The sequence below is a fragment of the Cibotium barometz genome, chromosome 28 (assembly GCF_041138505.1).
Source record: "Cibotium barometz isolate CiBa-2024 chromosome 28, ASM4113850v1, whole genome shotgun sequence".
Taxonomy (NCBI): Eukaryota; Viridiplantae; Streptophyta; class Polypodiopsida; order Cyatheales; family Cibotiaceae; genus Cibotium; species Cibotium barometz.
In genome coordinates this window covers 19,154,068-19,173,337 of record NC_141073.1, presented here as the reverse complement: position 1 = coordinate 19,173,337, position 19,270 = coordinate 19,154,068, and the positions used below count along the sequence as shown (strand labels likewise).

At 44.4% G+C, this 19,270-nt stretch overlaps 1 protein-coding gene across 14 annotated transcripts in view; it reads right to left on the bottom strand.

Annotated features, from left to right (window-relative positions):
• Positions 1-11,983, bottom strand: part of LOC147622616 (uncharacterized) — a 90,237-nt gene extending 78,254 nt beyond the window's left edge. For 6 of the 14 annotated variants that reach the window (XM_086822149.1, XM_086822141.1, XM_086822154.1 and 3 more), the window contains exons 1-2: positions 11,613-11,749; positions 11,158-11,319 (exon numbers count right to left, since the gene is read on the bottom strand). In XM_086822149.1, coding sequence (XP_086678275.1) covers positions 11,158-11,270 — 113 coding nt within the window. In that variant the 5' untranslated portion in view covers positions 11,271-11,319; positions 11,613-11,749. Of the gene's footprint in view, positions 1-11,157; positions 11,320-11,551 lie in introns of all 14 variants that reach the window. The other 8 variants (XM_086822142.1, XM_086822144.1, XM_086822155.1 and 5 more) reach the window with 3 other exon arrangements.
• Positions 11,984-19,270: the final 7,287 nt, after the last annotated feature.

Here is a 19,270-nt window from a genome sequence, read left to right as displayed (position 1 = left end):
CCACACACTGGATATGAAGCATTGTTGGCACACTGAACAGTTTTGCCAACAGGGGCAGGGCCAACATGACTAAACAAATCCCTGCGAGATGTGATATGCTTTGAGGCACCACTATCAAAATACCAAGTACATGCATGCTCTGTCAAACTGAGTGCCTGTGTAGACCAAGAGGCATCATAGCTGCATGTAAAAAAACAGTAATCTCTGTCCTCAACAAAAGAAGCAGTTTCTGGAGTAGCTTTAGGAGCATCATTAACAGACATCCCAGCTTCCTTTGCCTTCTCTTTGGCAATCCTCTTCCTACATTCCGTGATGTAGTGACCTGGCTTCTTACAGTAATGACATTTTCCCTTCTTCTTGGGCTGTCCATCACTTTTCTTGGTATCCTGTGAAGAACCACCATCACCTGAATTTTGATTTGCACTCTTTGGCTGAGATTTCCCTTTCCCCTTTTGACCTGTAGTAAATGCTTGTTCAGCATTTGTGTTCATATTCATATTCTTCCTCATTTGCTCCTCTTGTAGTAAGAGAGCAACAAGTTCCTGATACTTGAGGGGTTCAACAGCATTCCTCATGCTGAGGTTCAAAGAGGTATGGAAAGCCAAGTAAGATCTTGGCAAAGAGTGCAAAATGGTGGACACAAGCTGTGTCTCAGGAATAATCTCATCCACATTGATGAGTTGCTCTCTCAAATCCTGCAGCTTGTTTAAGTGGCTAGACATATCATCTCCTTCATTCATTTTCTGATTTTCCAGCTCTCTTTTCAAAAATGAGATCCTAGCCTCATTACGAGCAGCATACATCTGCTCCAAAGTCACCCATGCATTCTGTGAAGTGCCAGCTGAACGAATATGAGGTATAATGGACCTCTGAACTGACAATGCAATGAGTGACAATGCTTGTGCATCCCTGGCATCCCATGTCTTTTGAGCATTTGTTCTCTGAACAGGCAATGGCTGTCCTGGAGCCTGTACCTGTTGTCCTCGTCCACGAGCACCCCCTTGGGGAGGAGTCTCTGGAGCCAATGGACCTGGACGTGGTTCATCACCACTAACAAAATCCCAAAGACCTTTTGCCACAAGCACATTTTTCAGCATAAAACTCCACAAGGAGTAGTTCGTGCCATCCAATTTGTCTTCCTTAGACAAATATGTGAATACATCACTTTGCTGTTGATTTGCCATATTATGCTTTACGCACAATGTTGTACCTGTTTACCAAAAAACCCAAAAGCAAAAACCCTGATAACAACTGTACTCCACTGAATACAGTTTACCCAAATCTGCCTGCACTCTCAATCCTCTGAATGTGCAGCTTAATGCACCAATGACTGAGTAGAGCAGCAAATGGCGTACACAATGCCAAAATGCCCCAAAAATGCCCAAATTTGCTGCACCCAAACTGTGCAAAAATCTGTATATTTTCTTGCTAGAAAATTTGCCTTTTGTGCCTGTATATTTTTCTTGATAGAAAAAAACTGCTTGTTGTGCCTGTATATTTTTCACAGAGAAAAATAAGACTGCCCAATATTCAAAATATGTAATGCTTACCACTTCTGTATTGTACAGGTACTCAGCAACTCAGTCGAGGATATCCCCAATCTGGGAGAGCCTGAAGCACGTCAAAGTGTCTCCAAGAGGACTCGCAGTATCAGAGAGGAAGATACCAGTGGTGATGTTGCAGGTGGTGTTGCAGGTGGTTCTAGCTCGGCACCTCGAGCCAAAAGAACTAGTCTTCCAGTGTTCAAGAAAGGACATGTACAGGCAGGGATGCAAAAGGCTGCCATGAAAGAGGCAACGAGGGAGTTGATGAAGTTGTTTATTCAATGTGGATTATCCTTCCACATTGTCAGGACTCCTCGATGGAAGAAGGCAATGAGAGCTATCTCCCGCATTGGGTGTGAGTGGGATGGCCCCTCCTATGAGACATTGCGCACTACTGAGCTTCGCAAGGAGCAACTGGCTGTGGAGATGGAGATGGAGCCTCTCAAGGCCACTTGGGCAAAGTATGGTTGTACTTTGCTTTGAGATGGATGGACAGATGCGCGGAAGAGAAATGTGTACAACATTCTTGTGTCCTCCTGCAAAGGCACAATGTTCATTCGTGCCATAGATGCATCGGTGCCAGGGATAGTGGTTACAGGGGAGTTCATTATGTCCCACATGCGCCAGGCAATCAATGAAATTGGGCCTGATAACATTGTGCAGGTGATCACGGACAATGGGTCCAATTGTGTATCCATGGGCAGGATGTTAGAGGAGGAGTTCCCCAAGATTGTGTGGACACCTTGTGCAGCACACAGCCTTGACTTGATGATTGAGGATGTGGGAAAGCTTGATTGGGTGAGCCATGTATTTTCAGCTGCATCTACCATGGTGAACTTTGTCACAAAGAGGCCAAAGGTTTTGAGCATGTACAGGGCCAATAGTGATCTTGAGCTTCTAAAGCCCTCCAAAACTCGGTTTGCATATATGTTTATTGTGGTGGAGAGACTAGTGAGAGTGCGACATGGCTTATTACGCACAGTTGTGTGTCGTGAATGGACAGCATGGGAGGGCAAGGATGAGCCCAAGTCTATAGCATTCTCTCGTATGGTCATGAGAGATACTTGGTGGCAGGATGCAGAGGGACTTGTGAAGGCACTTCAGCCCATGTATAGTGTCCTTCGGCTCACAGACATGGAGGGAAGTACCATTGGGTTGCTTTATGAGTTCATGGACAGAATTGGTGAAGCTCTCAATGATTTCACTACCTTGTCGCGTGACAGGTGCTCACCCTTGGGCTTTAACTTTAGTCTTTGAGTTATTTTATAAATCTTGATCTCTTATGTGTGTCACATGTTACATGCAGAGTCCAAGATATTAAGGAGATCTGGAATCGGCGTTGGGATTGGTTTCATAGGCCAATCCATGCTGTTGCTCACATTTTGCATCCCCTTTGGAGGAATGAGGAGCAATACCTCAATGAGGAGCTAGAGTCAGGATGGATCGAGTACATTACCAAGTTGGTGGGAGTGGGAGGTGATATACAGCTGATGAGAAAGCTCGAGGATGAGCTTCTCATTTACCGCAACGGTAGCCATATGTTTGGGCGAGCTACTGCATTGCTCAGGGAGACACAGTTGGAGCCAGTGTCTTGGTGGGAGAAATACGGTATTGGGACACCCAACTTGGTAAGGTTTCTTGATTCTTGAATCTTGTATCTTTGTCTCGTGAGTCCTATTCTTTCAAAATCCACATTCAAATGCTACTGTCTTTTGGACTCTAACTTAACATTCTTTTTTGTGCAATGTAGAGACGGATTGCACTGAGAGTTCTCTCCCAGGATTGCAGTTCAGGGCCTTGTGAGAGAAACTGGAGTACATGGGCTCTTTTTCACACGAAAAAGAGAAATAGACTGTCCTCAGCACAATTGGAGAGGCTTGTCTTTTGTCATTGCAATCTCCGATTGCTAGAACAAAAGGGTCATCCCATTGAGCCTCGCCAAGTGAATCCAGACAAGATTGATATCATGAAGTGCAAGGAGATTCCCGACATTCCTCAGGAGGAGAGAGAGATCTATTCTATGCTCTATGAGGAGATCATGGCTCCGGCTCGCACTACACGATCTTCTCGAGAGGCTAGTACTAGTGGTGCACCTGCACCTCTAGAGGATGAGGCCTTTGAGGACTCGGCTACCGGTAGTGACCTTGAGAGTGAGGCTGCAGAGGCAGAAGATGCAGATGAGGATGAGCATGAGGATGCAAATGAGGATGCAGATAGTAGCTAGCAGCTGCCAGTATCATTTTATTTGGACATGTTATTTAGTTTGAACTTTGGACATGTTATTTATTTTGATCTTGGATTTAGAGTCATGAATCATCACCCACGTGGTGATGCTTTTTGATTTTTGTTTAGTCATCAGTGATCACCCACGTGATTTGTGATATCATCATATCTTACATGTATTCTGTTTTTATTGAAATGAATTCAATGTGGTCTCTTAAAAGTTCTGTCAATATTTTTTTCTTTTGTATATTTCAAGTAAAAAATATACATGTTTTTTCAGTTTTGTATGAAACGTTTTTTTACCCGTTTCTTACCTTTTATGAAACGTTTCAAAACGTATGAAACCCGTTTCATACCTGCCGTTTCTGAAACGCCTGGCAACTATGTGGCCGTGGAACCCCAACAACGACGAAATCAGCGAGGTCGTAAGACTCCAGAACAGATTCCATCATAACCTTCCATATGCCGTAGTTGTTCCCGTCCAACTGACGGTCCACCGGGAACGTAGAGAGTGTCGGGATCTTCACATGCCTCTCGGCCATCTCAAACAGATCTGCCATTGCGGGGATGTACTCTGAAAAGGGTGGGTGGGTGGAAACAAAGAAGAACTAAAACCTGCAAGTGGCTGTCCAGCAAATCAGCCCGCCGTCCTCTTGCTTCTCCTCTTCCCGAACAATCCCAAAATAGTCCACCAATCAGCCACAAAACAGTCCCCCTCTTGCTCACACAAATCCCAAGAACTATCTAGAGCCTAGGCTCTGATACCATGTCAGAATACGCAGCGGAGATGATGACCAGATCTGGGAACACAAGAGCAAAACGCATGCAGAAAATCACAGCACAAGAGAGAGAGAGATAGAGGCGTGTAACTCTGCTCTATATACACAAGAAGATCCCGGGTATGATACACAATGGAATGGGGGACTGGGGGCCTATTTATATGGCCCCATAGACCAGTCGGCCTGTGCTACAGGCAGCCGACTGGTCCTGAATCTCCACAACCACTAAAAACAGCCAGTCGGCCACCTACAATGAGTCGGCGAGAACAGATTTAGTCGGCCAGCATAAATGCCCTCCTGTCACCATACGGAGGCCACCCAAGCCATAGAAAAAATGGGAAAAATAGGGGAAAAACGCGGGGAGTGAGGAAAAATGATAAAACACCTCATAAGGGCGGGTACACCCACAACAAAGGCCCTGGTGTATAAATCTAGACAGGAGACGACTTCTAACACATTCGTGGTGGGGGCCCTACAAAGGGTATTTGGGACCCAATACTGTGTCCTCTCCTCTCTCCCTCTCTCTCTCTCTATTTTCTGCACATCTTCATTCAGTTTTGTGCGTTAATTCCGTCGCGGAAAGTGTGCTGATTTCTGAGCATTGAAGTTACCGATCTCCCCCGAAGCTTCCACATGTTACAGTGGTATCAGAGCCTACTTCAAGTGCAAGGATTCAGCAAAGAAACCAGAATTTTTTCTCGCTCGTGTGGTTGGTTTTCAGACGCCGGTGGACTACCCTTTTCGGAGTGACTCCTGTCCCTCGAAGGAAGGTTGGTTTTTAGCCTCCGAAAGCCTCCGGACGTCTCTCCCACACAGATAGTGGATGGTCAGATTGCGTTCCGAAAAGGAAGTGCATTTTTATGCTATGGTGAGCTTCGACGACGAGAGAGACCTAGAACCATGGGACCAGAGTGCACCAGGCTGCCCAGCTAGGGCACCAGGCTTGAGTGTTACAGATATGGGTTCTACCAAAAGATAAGGGAAATACAACATAAGTACTAAAGTACTATGTACATACGGTCCATAATGTGAACACGCTAAGTGAGTGAGCTGGCAAGATAAGTATAGCATAACTCAGTGGTGGACTAATAGCTAGTGTAGTACAGCTGTAGAATCATTGGCAAAGATTTATCATGTTAGCATCCTACCAAACATGCCAGTGATGTAAGTGGCAGAAATGGTCACCCAGGCATATCATAAGTGTTAGCTCGTGAGCTTGACATCTCAACACTCCCCCTCAAGCTCAACTCCATCTCTAGGACTCCAAACATAGTTTGGAATCTACGAAGCTTCTCTGCTCCTAGGGCTTTCGTGAAAATGTTAGCTACTTGCTCCTATGTGCTAACATACATGAGATCAATGTCTCCTGCTAAAACCCTCTCTCTGATGAGGTGATAGCGCACCTCTATGTGTTTGGTCTCTGCACTTGAAAAATCGGGTTCCTTGCCAACTATATACTGCTAAGGTTGTCACAATAAGTCTAGTGACTCAGCCCATGGGGGGCTGAGTGAATCAACTAATGAGCAAGTCATGCCTTATATAGGCCCTTGAATCCCTTATGGACTGACCGACCTGCTATCAACCAGGCCCTGGACAAAATACCAAATCCTTGCTGCTGCAGAGCCGACAGAAGCATAGAGCACTTATGAGCTGGCTAATAGCCACCTATGTCCTCCACAAGGTCTTCCTGCCCATACTAGTAGCATAAGCTCCAAAATCTAGTCCTTATCTTGTTCTTTATATGTTGCCCTTCAAAGATCAGCCCTAGGATCAGCATGTACATAGAATTTGTGCATCTCACTATTGTGTTGGGATTTGGACCTTCTATTTGTGTCTTGTACTTTCTCATAGTCATGGGGATTTACTAGTCGTGGGGGTATTTTTGCTGCAGTTGGCCAGTTCCTTGAGGGCAATCGCCCAACTACATGCCTCCCTGTATAAAGGCCACTTTCCCTTATCACATTCAATCCAACTCAATCATTCACAGGCACTTGTTCTACACCATCTGCTGGCTGGTATTGCCATTATAAAGCCTCATGCTACATAATAAGATATTCACTCTCTCTCTCTCTCTCTCACTCTCACACGGACAGAGATTACCAGACTCATCCGTCAAGATTTAGTTCAGCTGGACATTAGGAGGACATGGATACAGCCGACGGAGGAGCTGGGCACGAAGATGGCTTTCTACAGAGAGCATTTTCTTCAGCTCACAGCAGATGGTTTTGGGATCAGGCCCAGTTACATGGATGTACACTTGTCTCATGTAGTACGATGTGCTATTGGTCAGATTCGCACATCCTCACACCAGCTTGAGATTGAGATTGGCCGATATAGAGGCATACCAGCTGAGGCCAGTTTCCACTGTTTATTCAAAGAGGGTTTTGGACCACTTTCCAGAGTCATGGGGTACCAGGACCAGAGGTGTTTGGGATTGTTCTTGCTTGAGCTGCGGAGATATAGAGATAGCCTGCTTAGGCGCACAGAGAGCCAGACTCAGAGGCACATTACAAACTTCTTTAGTCCAGCCATCACTGCGCCAGATGGACCGCAGCAGCAGGACATGGATACTGCCCACACCAGCGGTACACTTCAGCAAGCGGCTGAATTTTTGCTTGGTACCTATTTTTTCTTCTCCGGTTCCTTCTCTATCAGTGATTGGTTGCTCGTGGTGTGTGGGCTGTGTTTTCAGCCCTGTTCAGCAGTTGGTGGTCTTCTTCACGTGTGGAGCGCTACAGACTTGTGGCATCTTCAGCCTGCCTCTTCCTCGATGGTTCTACATACAGTTTTGGTGGACTGTTTGCTACTGTCCAGCCCCTTTCTCTGTCAGTTCTAAGAAGGGGCTGCTTGATCTGAAACCGATCCCGTCAAGTGGGAATAGACTCCGTTGGACACCCACACGCGTAATAGCACAACTTTAAAACCACAATTTGAAAATGGACAACTTAATACAACTTGAAATAGAAATGAAATGAAAAGATGGACACCAGCACTGGGGCCGGAACGGGCCGACCCCTCCCTCAATATATGATATATTTATTAGGAGTATTTAACAAATACAATGCTCCATGGGTTCCAAGAACCAGATGATGTCCATGTACATATGAATACAGTACCAAACAAATAGGCTCGAAGTCGAAGTTCGAAGTAGAAGTTCGAAGTAGAGCGACCAGTAGCGTGGTCCAGTCTCTACGGTCCTGTGCTTTCACTGGACTCCACGGAGAGCGCCTCACTGGTGTTCCAAGACCACGCACAAACAGGCGCTCCCGTACTAATGCCTGGCTCTCCCGATCTCAGCACCTTTGGACCGAGGTTCTCCAATAGCTTGGACTACCCGGCACCGAACGGGTGTTGCCGTGGAGAGAGTCCCTTAGCAGATTTATCACAAAATACTTTATTTAAATCTGAAAATTCACTTACTTGAAGGTTGCAGATTCTAGACCAATACCCGAGGTATTCGTGTGTGTAGCTACTTGAATGGAATACCGAGATGTAGCCACTTGAAGAAAGAAAACACCGCCTATGGAAAGGAAGTGCAACCACCTGTTGTGCAGGACACAACCTGCCTTCTTGTGGAGGAGTTTGTCTTGCTACAGCTGCCTAGTGATGCAGCTGCCTGGTGAAAAACACAAACGGAAGGAGAAGCTTGTGCAGTTGCCAACTGAAGACAGGCACAGCCTCCTGCTATAGGCACAGCCGCCTGAGAGAGAAAAGTAGCTGCCTAGTATAGAGGAGGCACCTGGCTGCTGTGCATAGCCACTTGGCTGCAGCCTGCGCAGCCGCCTGTAGTGGGTAGCTTGCTGGAGAAACAGGCGCAGCTCACTGGAGAGGGCCCACGACAGCCTGCAAGAGAAACAGGCAGCGCCGTCTGCAGCCGCCTGTAGGAGCAGCCGCCTGAGGAAACAGAGGCAGCACGCTGAAGTTAGGAGCAGCCGCCTAGTAAAGTATGCGCAGCCGTACAGCAAGATATGGCAGCCGCCTCTGTGTAGGAAGAGTAGCCTGCAGGAAAAGATGGCGTGGAGTATGCAGCCGCTTGTAGATGTACAGCCGCCAGCAGTGAGTACAGAAGCGCAACAGGTTCAGCAGAGCCGCCTGCGATTTCGTGTGCGGGAGATGGTTGCCAGATTCTCTCTTACGAAAGATGGTGGGAGAGCACGCCGGTGGTGTATACGATGGAGATGATGGCTTCTTTTTAATAAGATTGGAGAGGGAGTTATACGACTAGTGATTTGGCTGGCCCTCCACGCTTGCATGGGGGTGGCCAATTCCAAAGGGGTGTGGTAGGTGACCATGCCCACTTCCACACACACTTAAGTGGGGCTCCCCACCTTGGCCCCTAAGTGGGTGCCGAAAGGGGGTGCCCACTTTTAAGTGAGTGTGAACAAATCACCTTATAAAACAAAGGTTAAAATATGAAATATTAAAACAACATGTGCAATATACTTACCGCCTGTTCACATGCACCAAAACTCGTCAGAAGACAGAGCAGACTTCACGACTCACTGGCAGGCATCCCCGCTCAGTAAGTAACACGTCAAGCAGGCAAACACAAAAATACAAGTCATGCGAAAACAGTTTCAAACATGCAGAACATGAGTGCATGTGCAAATAGTATCATGGACATATCTCCCGTTCATGGAACAAGTACAAAATATCTGTCGGCACAAAAATGGCACGACGTAAAATATAAAACCTGGTCTTCCTATGGAGTGACAGTCCCATAGGTAAGACACAGTTCCAAGCACGAGCCTCCCTATGGAGTGACAGTCCCATAGGCAAAACACGGCACAAATACTGGCTCTTCCATGGCGTGACAATCCCATGGGTCGAACACAATCCAGGTCATACATGGGTGGCACCAGTCTGGCTCCCGTCCATACGACACCATCCTGCTAACACACGGGTGGCACCAGTCTGGCTCCGTCCATGTCAGCAAAATACTGGCCTCTTCACATGAGACACCGGCCTGGCCTCAAGTGAACGAGACTCAAAATCTAGAGATGGACCAAATGGTCGGCCAATTGGTGACATGATCCTCATACCTTGTTCCGTTGGAGAAGTGCTCCGAGATTGGTGGTGGAGTATTGAGATCGTCAGTGGCACAAAGGCTTGCTTGCAGAGGTGTGCTATTGCCGTGGATATGGGTTCCCTCTTGGAGGAGGCATCTACCCTTGTTTCTCAAGAGCATCTAAAGTTCCCTTCTAGTGGACATTGAACAGGATCAAGCACTAGCTACAGTGCAACAAACAAGACGGTGTCACTACTACTCTTATGGAAAGCAGATTCATCTGGCCAAGGATTGCAAGAACAACAATAAAGCCTAGGTCACGTTAAAAAACACACAAAAGCAAGCAAAAACCCATAGCCCACTTTTCGAGATCTAAGAATATAATAGACCTTCAAGGGTTAAAGTGGTTACCCAAAGCTATTATAGGCTCTTTGGACAGAAAAGGTATGCTTGTAAAAACACAATAAGCAAGCGTCGGAGTGCCTCACAATAATGATTTAGGGCTGGTTACCAAACCTGCAATTGCTTTCCTTTTATGTACCCCCAAATGCACTTGGCCACTTCTACTCTTGGAAGCTCGCTTTCCCAAGTTTTCAAAGATGGGCAATGATCACATGCAAGATGGCGACTCTGATACTTCTAGTGTCCCCAAGGTTGCAAAAGCCAGGGAGGACCTGGATGGTCAGCTTTTATAGCTATATAGATAGTTTTCCCCCATGTGCTTCCAGCTAGAGGAGGTTTGGAATGGGAAAGGGGGGTGTCAACAGCTCCTCATTTCTTGTGAATGGAAACTGCGAGTCCGAGTTGCAAGCATGAAAAATATCTAGAGAGACAAGTTTATTTTTTGGAGCTATGGATTGGATGTGTTCCACGTCTATTGCTTGGTGTCGCAGAGATTATGGACTGGATGAGTTCCAAGTTCATTGCTCGAGGTTTTTTGGGACATGATGTGGTCACAGTCTAGTGTTGGGGTTTTTTGGGACGTGATGTAGTCACAATTTACTATTGGGGGATAATAAGCGCGGCAGCTCATCATTCTATTTTTGGAGTTCACTGCATACTGGTGTTGGAATTCGGAGCCAAGCAGATTTTATTGCTGTTCAGGGTAGCATTTTTTGTGCAAGTGAATCTTGCGGAGTGTATTCAACATCCGGACAGCCATGGTCGCGTCTTCTTCATAAGTTTTCTTCTTCCGATTGACATTGGTTGAAATATTTGCTTTTGTGTAACACCAAGTGTGCTTCTTGGAGTGTGGACAAGAGGGTGTCCGTAGGGAGCATTGCAGTTCAGCTTAGAGTTGGGAGAAGTTGGTCTGAGCATACAAAGCCTAAGAAGTGGAGCTGGATACAGCATGTGAGGCTGCAGATGCTGGTCGGCTTCTATGCTAGCTGTAAGCTGTCCGAATGCCGGGCTCCCTTTTGCCACATCCTTAATGCAAAGCAGTTCCGGCATGTGGGCAGCCCTACTATACAAGGTTAGTATTCTTCTGCTGCTGCTTTTTCTTTTGCTAAGCCTTAGACTTTAGCCAAAGTAACCCTTTGATCCTATTTATTAAGTCTATAAAATTACTGACTAAACCCTTTATTGTGCGGAGAACAAAAACCTGGCCAGTTGTATGCATGCAGTGGTAAACTCTCTGTAATCTGCTTTAGAGCTTCCTTTGATGCATTTGTAGAGGCGTTCCATAAGGATCCGTGCATTGGCAAACGAAGTCATTTTTTTTTTTGTGCAAGACAGAACTGTATAGATCAATCTTTTATATTACCTGCAGCCACCAAATCCAATTCTTGTATGAGGGTTAATGTCTGCTTAAAAACCAATTCGAAATCCTCAAAAATTTTAACAAAAAAATTAAATATTGTCTGCAAGTGCCCAATAAGAAATATATATAAGATACAGACATTTTTTATGTGGGTTACTGTCTGCAAAAAACCCCCCAAAAACTCAAGAAAAAACAATGATCGCCAAATCAGGAAAAGAAAAAAAAAACAGTCTACCTGAGTAACTGCATGGAAGTGCTTCCCCCCTTCTCTCTCTCTCTCTCTCTCTCTCTCTCACCTGCTTCCACAGTTCTCTGCTTGTTCCGGACCCCGTTTGAACCCAGTTAGCCTGCATGCGTGCTCTTCTTTTGCATCGAAGGGCCAAGCCCGAGTATGCACAATAAAGAGATGCGATTTGTACCTTTGTGGACGCTCTAATTAAAGTGTTAAAGCCAGTTTTACATGTCTCAAAGCTGCTTTTTTCATTTTCATTTTTTTCTAAGGATGGGTACATAATTCCGCTTCTCCTAGGGGCTTTGTTATTCCAACTCAGGCTGAGGCCATGAGCAACGCAACTCAGCCCAACACATGCATCCTATATGTTTCTAAGCTTGGGGAAGTAATTTTAGAGGTCGCTCTACAAGACCTAAAACGTGAGCCATATCCCCTAAGAGCCTTTTTTTGGATTCGCGTGCAATAGGAGGACTAGAAACCCCTTAAAATCCTAGGGTTTGCTCTTCATCCACCTTTATAGAGGGAAGGCCTAGATAAGCCATATATGTTGAGGTTGGAGTGCCTCAAGTTTTAGTGATTAAATGGGGCTAGGGTGAACCTATGGGTAGAATAAGGATTAAACACTAAAAAGTGGGCAGCTAGGTGTATCCGAGAAGCATGTACTTTCCAAACCAAAACAAAATTGTATCTTATAGGATGAGAAAAACCTGGGACGAATAGTTTAGCTGGCAAATCATAAATGAAGATAGACACATTGCCTTCATAATCGAGGAGTCATAACATCTTGTTGAGCCTGAAAGATGTGAGAATTATAAAGGGAATACACCTAGAGGAATCATTCACTTTTCATACGTGAGGTTTATTTTAATCAGACTAAGAGAATCTAACGGGATAGCAAGCACGTAAGAGGCATAGTTCTTTATGGATCTTTTGGGAGAGATCTCTAGGTCCATAGACTTATATATAGGACTCTTAGGTGCTATATTCCTCCGCATATCTCAATAGCCTTTGACCGAGCGTATTGTGGCATGTCTATTCAGATATATTATTGCTCTATGAGACCTAGGCTTGGTCATTGTGATGATCTTTCCTTAATGTATTCAAATAAGACTAATTGAAATAAAATGTATGTTATCTTGTTTTCTATTTGAATCTTATCTTCTATTCTGAATAATGTTGTGTAAAAGCTAAAAAATTACAATAGCCTAGAACTTATCTTCTTCCTTGGAAGGACAAGTGATTCGAGTTGCTTTTAAGCATCTATCCACTAATGATAGAGTGATGGCTATGATTTTTTATCTCGGATGCTGAGATTTTTATTTTGGGATCATCAATGGGATGAAGAAGAATATAAGTTTATTATAATAACAAACATAGATTATCTTTGGTTTTTTATGCTTCAAATCTAAACTTGGCCGTGATTACTGAAAGTCTAGAATTTGTGAAGGAATACAAAATTCATGTGGTAGAATGTTAATCTTATTTTAGATTAACAAAGATTCTCCTCCAATTGAGGACATTAATAAGTGTCATAAAAAGGCACTATAAAAGTTGTATTGAGATACTGGCCACCCAAGGCCTTAGTTAGTAAGTTTTGGGCACCCAAGTGTGAATAAGGGCCAGTTGTATATAAGGCAAATCTCATAATGAAATGATACAATCCCCCTTTGTGGTATGAGAACTCTTATACTTTATCGAGAGAGAGAGAGAGAGAGAGAGAGAGAGAGAGAGAGAGATGCTCTAGTACATGTGCCTCTTTCATGCATGCATGTGTATGAGAGAAAGAGAGGTTGATTACCTTGCATTCATGGTGCGAGTGACTCCGCCACCACCAGTGACATTTTGTGAAGGTGGAGTTCGGAGGACTGGAGCTTTCAAAGCGAGCTTGGGGAGCCTTAAGGGGGACGTGAGCTCAAAGCATTGGTAAGTACCCACAATTGTTGTGTCTATTGCTTCTCCCGTTTGTGGTTGTGTGGAGTTCCGTCTTGGGAGGTGCGGTAGCCACATAACATTTTTGGCACTGCTGCCAGGGAAACACCTTTGTTTCTTCCACCCTCTTAGAGCTTCACTTCAAAGCATTGGTAAGTACCCACAATTGTTGTGTCTATTGCTTCTCCCGTTTGTGGTTGTGTGGAGTTCCGTCTTGGGAGGTGCGGTAGCCACATAACATTTTTGGCACTGCTGCCAGGGAAACACCTTTGTTTCTTCCACCCTCTTAGAGCTTCACTTCCCACTGTGCAAGGTTCACCATTGTCTTTGCATTTGGAATGTGTAATGTCGAGAAATTGTGTAGATAAGGTTTGAGTGATAGAGAAGGAATTGCAAAAAATCATGTGTTGAAAGTGGGGGTGAGTACTTGGGAGAGCTACACTAGTTTTTTCTTTTAATTTTGATGTTTTTGTCACCAATCTTGCTATCATGAGCTAGCAAGGGTGACACTTTGCTTTTCTCTTTTTTCTAAAAATTCACAAAATTACAAAAATAAAGAGCCATTGGTTGTGTTAATAACTTCCTAATCCTTAGCACAACCATTGTGGATCATTTGGATAGGAAATAACACTCCAAAACATCATTCTGTCAATGCGGTAGTTAAACACATGAAAGTGCAGAAAATGGTTCACGGCATGAACCATTTCCTGCTACTTCACGACGTGAAGCACCTTCCGCAAATGAACATCGGAAATTTTGGGATTACCTTACTAAAAATAGGGCGCCTTATCTTAACACATCTGACACAACAAAACTGAAGAATCTTATCACGTGAAATAGCAGTGAAGTGTTTCACGATGTGAACCGTTTCCTGTTTCACGGCGTGAACCATTGCCTGCTGCTACTTCATAGGTTAAGCCTCAACGGCCTAACACTTCACACCTTAACACTTCACGCGTTATCAGTTCACGAGTTAAGATCTCACGGACGGCTAGTTCACGAATTAAGGGTTGTTATACCAGAGGTAAAAGAGGTACTCTAATTGCCCCATTTTGGGTCCATCCGACTCTAATTGCCCCATTGGGTCCATCCGACTCAAATTGAAGTAATTCTGAGTTTAAAAAAATTGAAACGTGAAACACCAATTGCCGCAATGCGAGAAATAGTTCACGTTGTGAACCATTTCCTATTACTTCATGGCATGAACTACTCCCTGCTACTTCATGGCGTGAACCAATTTCTGCAATTTCACGGATAACTGCTAGTTCACGGCCAGAAAAGACTGTTGGTAGAAAACCAATTGAAAACATTGGAGTGGTGATTTCACCTCTCAAAATACACTCTCATGCACTTGAGGTTCGAAAAACTCATTGGGAGACGACCTTACTCCCGACAACAGTGCATCAAACCACCCAGGTTCTTCCTACCAAAGGAGTGTTGGTTCAAGCCGCTCAATGAGCACTCAATTGAGTGTTTCAGCTTGGAGGAGTCTAGCCGTCCTTGATGCAAGTAGCGACGAAGAGTCCATGGAAGAAGGGCTACGATTCTCTAGCCTTAAAGAGGAAGAAAAACCATCTTTCCCTACAAGATCCAGTGGAATATTTGGTATGGCCAGGGGAATATTTGGTATGGCCAGGGGATTTTTTGGTCTCCAACACGGCATGGAAGATGAAGCGCAATCTCTGCAAACACGGGCCCATCAACCACAGCGTAAGACACAGTCTAAGACTAGAATTATTTCTAGCTCCATACATACTAACACAGTAAGGATCAGTGGGACGACCCCCAAGGTTAGAAGGGATAAGGAAGGATAGGTCAAGTCTTCTTTCCCACATCGGAGGAAATAGAAACAGACTTAAAGAGGGTTGAGGCAGAGTGACAATTGCGGTTATTGAGCTTAAGAAAACAAGACCTTGATACTCGAAGAACAAGGGTGGAATAAAGGAAAGTGGAGAATGTAAATCTTTTTCAATCACGTGGTAAAGAACTAGAAACCTCTAGAAATGCCATTGATAGCATGTGGATGCGCATAACAGAAGGAGCAATACCAACTCTAGAACCCATCAATGAGGAATTAAGGGTGGACAAAGACCTTGAGATGCAAGAAGAGGAGGACAATTACCTAGGGTATCTGCAGAAAGGTGAGGATCGTCTCTATACAAGAGAAGATATACAAGAAATTATCAATGATCCCACATTCTTACAGGGCATGGAGCTCTTAATCCAACAAAGGAGGGCTGAAGCCGCTAATAATGAGCTAAGTGACAAGGAGTAGGAGTTGGTCAGACCTAGCCATAGGCCTGGATTAAATAGAAGAATCAATGTAGGAAGAGGAAGAGGTCTAGGTAGGGGGGGATTAGCTCCTCGAAGACCAATTGTGGATCCAAACGCAGATCTGAACGTAGTCACAAGGGCGGATTTGCTAAATATGGCCGCGGAAATGGGCCGAGGTATGTTTAGGGAACTAGGCACCACCCTAGAATCCAAACCATCACAAATGAAGCCACATATCATTTCCAAGCTTGTGCAAAAGTTCTTGGGTGATGGGGACCCGATCCAACATATAGAGGTCTTTGAGTCAACCTGTGAAACATGTGGGCCAATGAGTGATATAACCATGATCCATGCTTTTTCGTTGACCCTAGAAGGAAAGGCTCACAAATGGTATCGAACCTTAAATCCAGAGGATAAAGTCCACTTCACTAGGCTTAAGAATGTGTTCATACCAATCTTTGCTTGAAGTGGTAATAGATGGAGTCATGTGGCTCAGCTCCACAATATCAAGTAGAAAGAAAACGAGTCTATGATGCGAGATTATGTATCTCGGCACAAGCACTTGAATTCGAGATGCAAGTTAAGGGAGAGGCTAACTGATGATCAGCTATTGCCTTGCTTTTCCGAAGAGGATTCTAAGATCATAAAATGCATGATTATTTAGTGTTAGCGCGACCGGCTACTCTAGATATGTGCTGTAAGCTGGCAATCGAATATGAGGACAATATGCTTGAGTTGCCTCAACTAGAAGATGCCAAGGCAGCTTCGGTAGAAGCAACATCGCGAGTCTTAAGTCACCACCAGGACATAGGAACTAAGAGCAAGCAAGTTGGAAACATGATAGTGGATGAGCTAAGTAATGCCATACTGAAGAAATTAAAGGTCAGGGATGGGAGAGAAGAATTAGGGAATGCTCATCTTTACCCCCGAAGAGAGCTGATTTGGTGCTCTGCAAACAAAATCACACAAGAACTGAATGCCCTCACTTAAGACTAAGGCAGCTACTTTATTGTGCTGACTGTGTGTGTGAGATTGGGGAACCATGACACTACCATGTGTAGATATCCGAGGGTCGAGCCCTTAGAACAACTGCTAGCACCCAAAGTGTTGCTAGCCTTACCAACACCACCAGTACAAACCACTGCGACTGTAGGGCAACCAAACACATCCTACTTACCAAGACAGATGTTCAGAGTGCAGGACATGTCGCCTTTGCTGCCACTTGTTCTTCCACCACAACCACCATAGGCTAAAATCAATCAGGTGTTGATTGAGGAGCCCTTGGACAAGGGGGAAGTCATGCGTGAGGTAGAAATCAATAATTATTACTATGAGGAGCCCGCGAAGATCACGCCAGAGTTTTATGTCCTACACAACAACACGCCAGTGCTAGTGTTTCAAACCACGATGCAATGCAAAGGTAAAGACATAAACTCAACTATGAGAAGGGGGCCAATACAGTGTTTTGGTTGTAATGGATCTCATCGAATAGCGGAGTGTCCTCATAAGAATATGGCTGATGTGGGCCAAGCCCAGCCTTGGTAGCACCGACCAACGTCATGCCAACACTTTCTTGTGTTCAGTGTGGGGTTGATAATTTGATTAAAGACTATCTATATCGCACCAGTGGTTTTGCCTCCACTTCTAACCATGCCACTATTAGGACTATAAGTGTGCAGCATGGGAATATCACGCAATTGAATGTCTTGACACAAGTGCAAGCAAAATAAGTGGGCAAAGGGAAAAATCTAGTGGGTGTTACAACCGCTAACATTGGAAAAGGAGAAGAGTAAAGAAAGTGGGCAAAGGTGATACCATGGTCACAATTCAGGATGGATCCAAAGAAGATACCATTGACACCAAAACGACCCAATCAAAGGAAGGAGCCAACCAAGTGCCAAAACAGGATGGGCACAGCCAAGAAACTGCAAAGGAGAGACCAGCAACCCCTAAGGGGATTGGAGAATATCCAAGTGCTGACGAAGAAATAAGGAAGCTTGAAGAAACTAAGGCCTTGGTTGAGGAGTGCCAACGAAATCACGAAACCAAATTAAGGGCTAACAGGGCTAGGGATATAGTGTATCCAAGAAACAAGCTGATAAAGGAAAGGACAATTCGATGTGCCTACTCCAATTCTAGAAGGGTCTGAGGAAGGGCCTCACAATGACCTCATGGCAAGCTATTCCACAACAAAAAGACAGGATGCCACTCACCCTTTTAATTGTAAGACAACCCTTTGAGAAATGGGGGATTGATTTTGTTGGACCCATTAGTCCAGCAGCGCATCCCAAGCCTGATATGTGATCGTGGGCCACAGATTATTTCACAAAGTGAGTAGAGGCGAGGGCCTCTAAAAAGGAGCCGATGCTCGAGCCACAACCAAGTTCTTATATGAACAAATTATTTCTAAATTTAGTTGCTCACTTGAATTAGTCACAAACCAGGGTTCACATTTCATTAATGAGGTGATTAAACACTTACTTACAGGATTCCTTATAGTACATCGCAAATCATCACCTTATTACTCACAAGCAAATGGTCAAGCAGAGAGCACCAACAAGATTTTATGTGCTATCTTAACGAAAACCTTAGAAGCCTATCGCACGGATTGGGAACAGCTGACTGCAGCTCTATGGGCTTATCGTACATTGTATAAGATAGAGATGGTATATACTCCCTTCCATCTAGCTTATGGCATTGATATGGTAATGCCAATGGACTTTTTAAATCCAAGCTTATGAATTGCAATACAGGAAAGACTTACTAAAAATGCATTAGCCAAGAGATTGGTTGATTTGGAAAAAATTGATGAAACCAGGCTAATTACATCGGCTAATTACATCGCATGGGCTTATGGTTGAGAAACTACAAAGAAAATGTTAGTTTGACCATAACCTGAAAAACAAGGAACTGGAAATGGGAAACCTCATCCTCCTATATGGAATTGGAAGCACCAAGAAAAAGAAACTCAAATACAGAGGGTTAGGAACTTTCAAAGTGTCTGAAATCAAACCACAAGGGTCGGTCCAAATTGAAACTATTGAGGGAGTAGAAATGGAAGGATACTTCAATGGGAGCAAACTCAAAAAGTATTACGGACCCCTGACCTAGGAAATGCTTGCACAAGAGCATCTTCTAAAACAAAAGAAGGAGCTAGCTAAAGAAAAAATCAGACAAGCTCGAGAAGAAGCTAAGGCAAAGCAGAGACTCCATGGAAAAATGCTACATGTAAACATGGCTTCACTCACCTTGCTTGATGAGGATGACCTGGGCATTGAGCCTGCACGTCTCAATGTAAAAGTTTCTATACAAAAGAGAGTCACACTAAAAGTATTCGTCGAGATCAAGTCATAACTTGATCTCCTATGAAACATGGGTAGCTCTAGCCAAACCTCATCTCAAGGCCTCTAATGCACAAATTCATAGTGTGCATTTGTCAACTATGAAAACCGTGGGATTTTTGAATGTTAATATTTCTATGAGAAATAACGCCTTGGTTGGAAAGGTGTTTGTCATGCC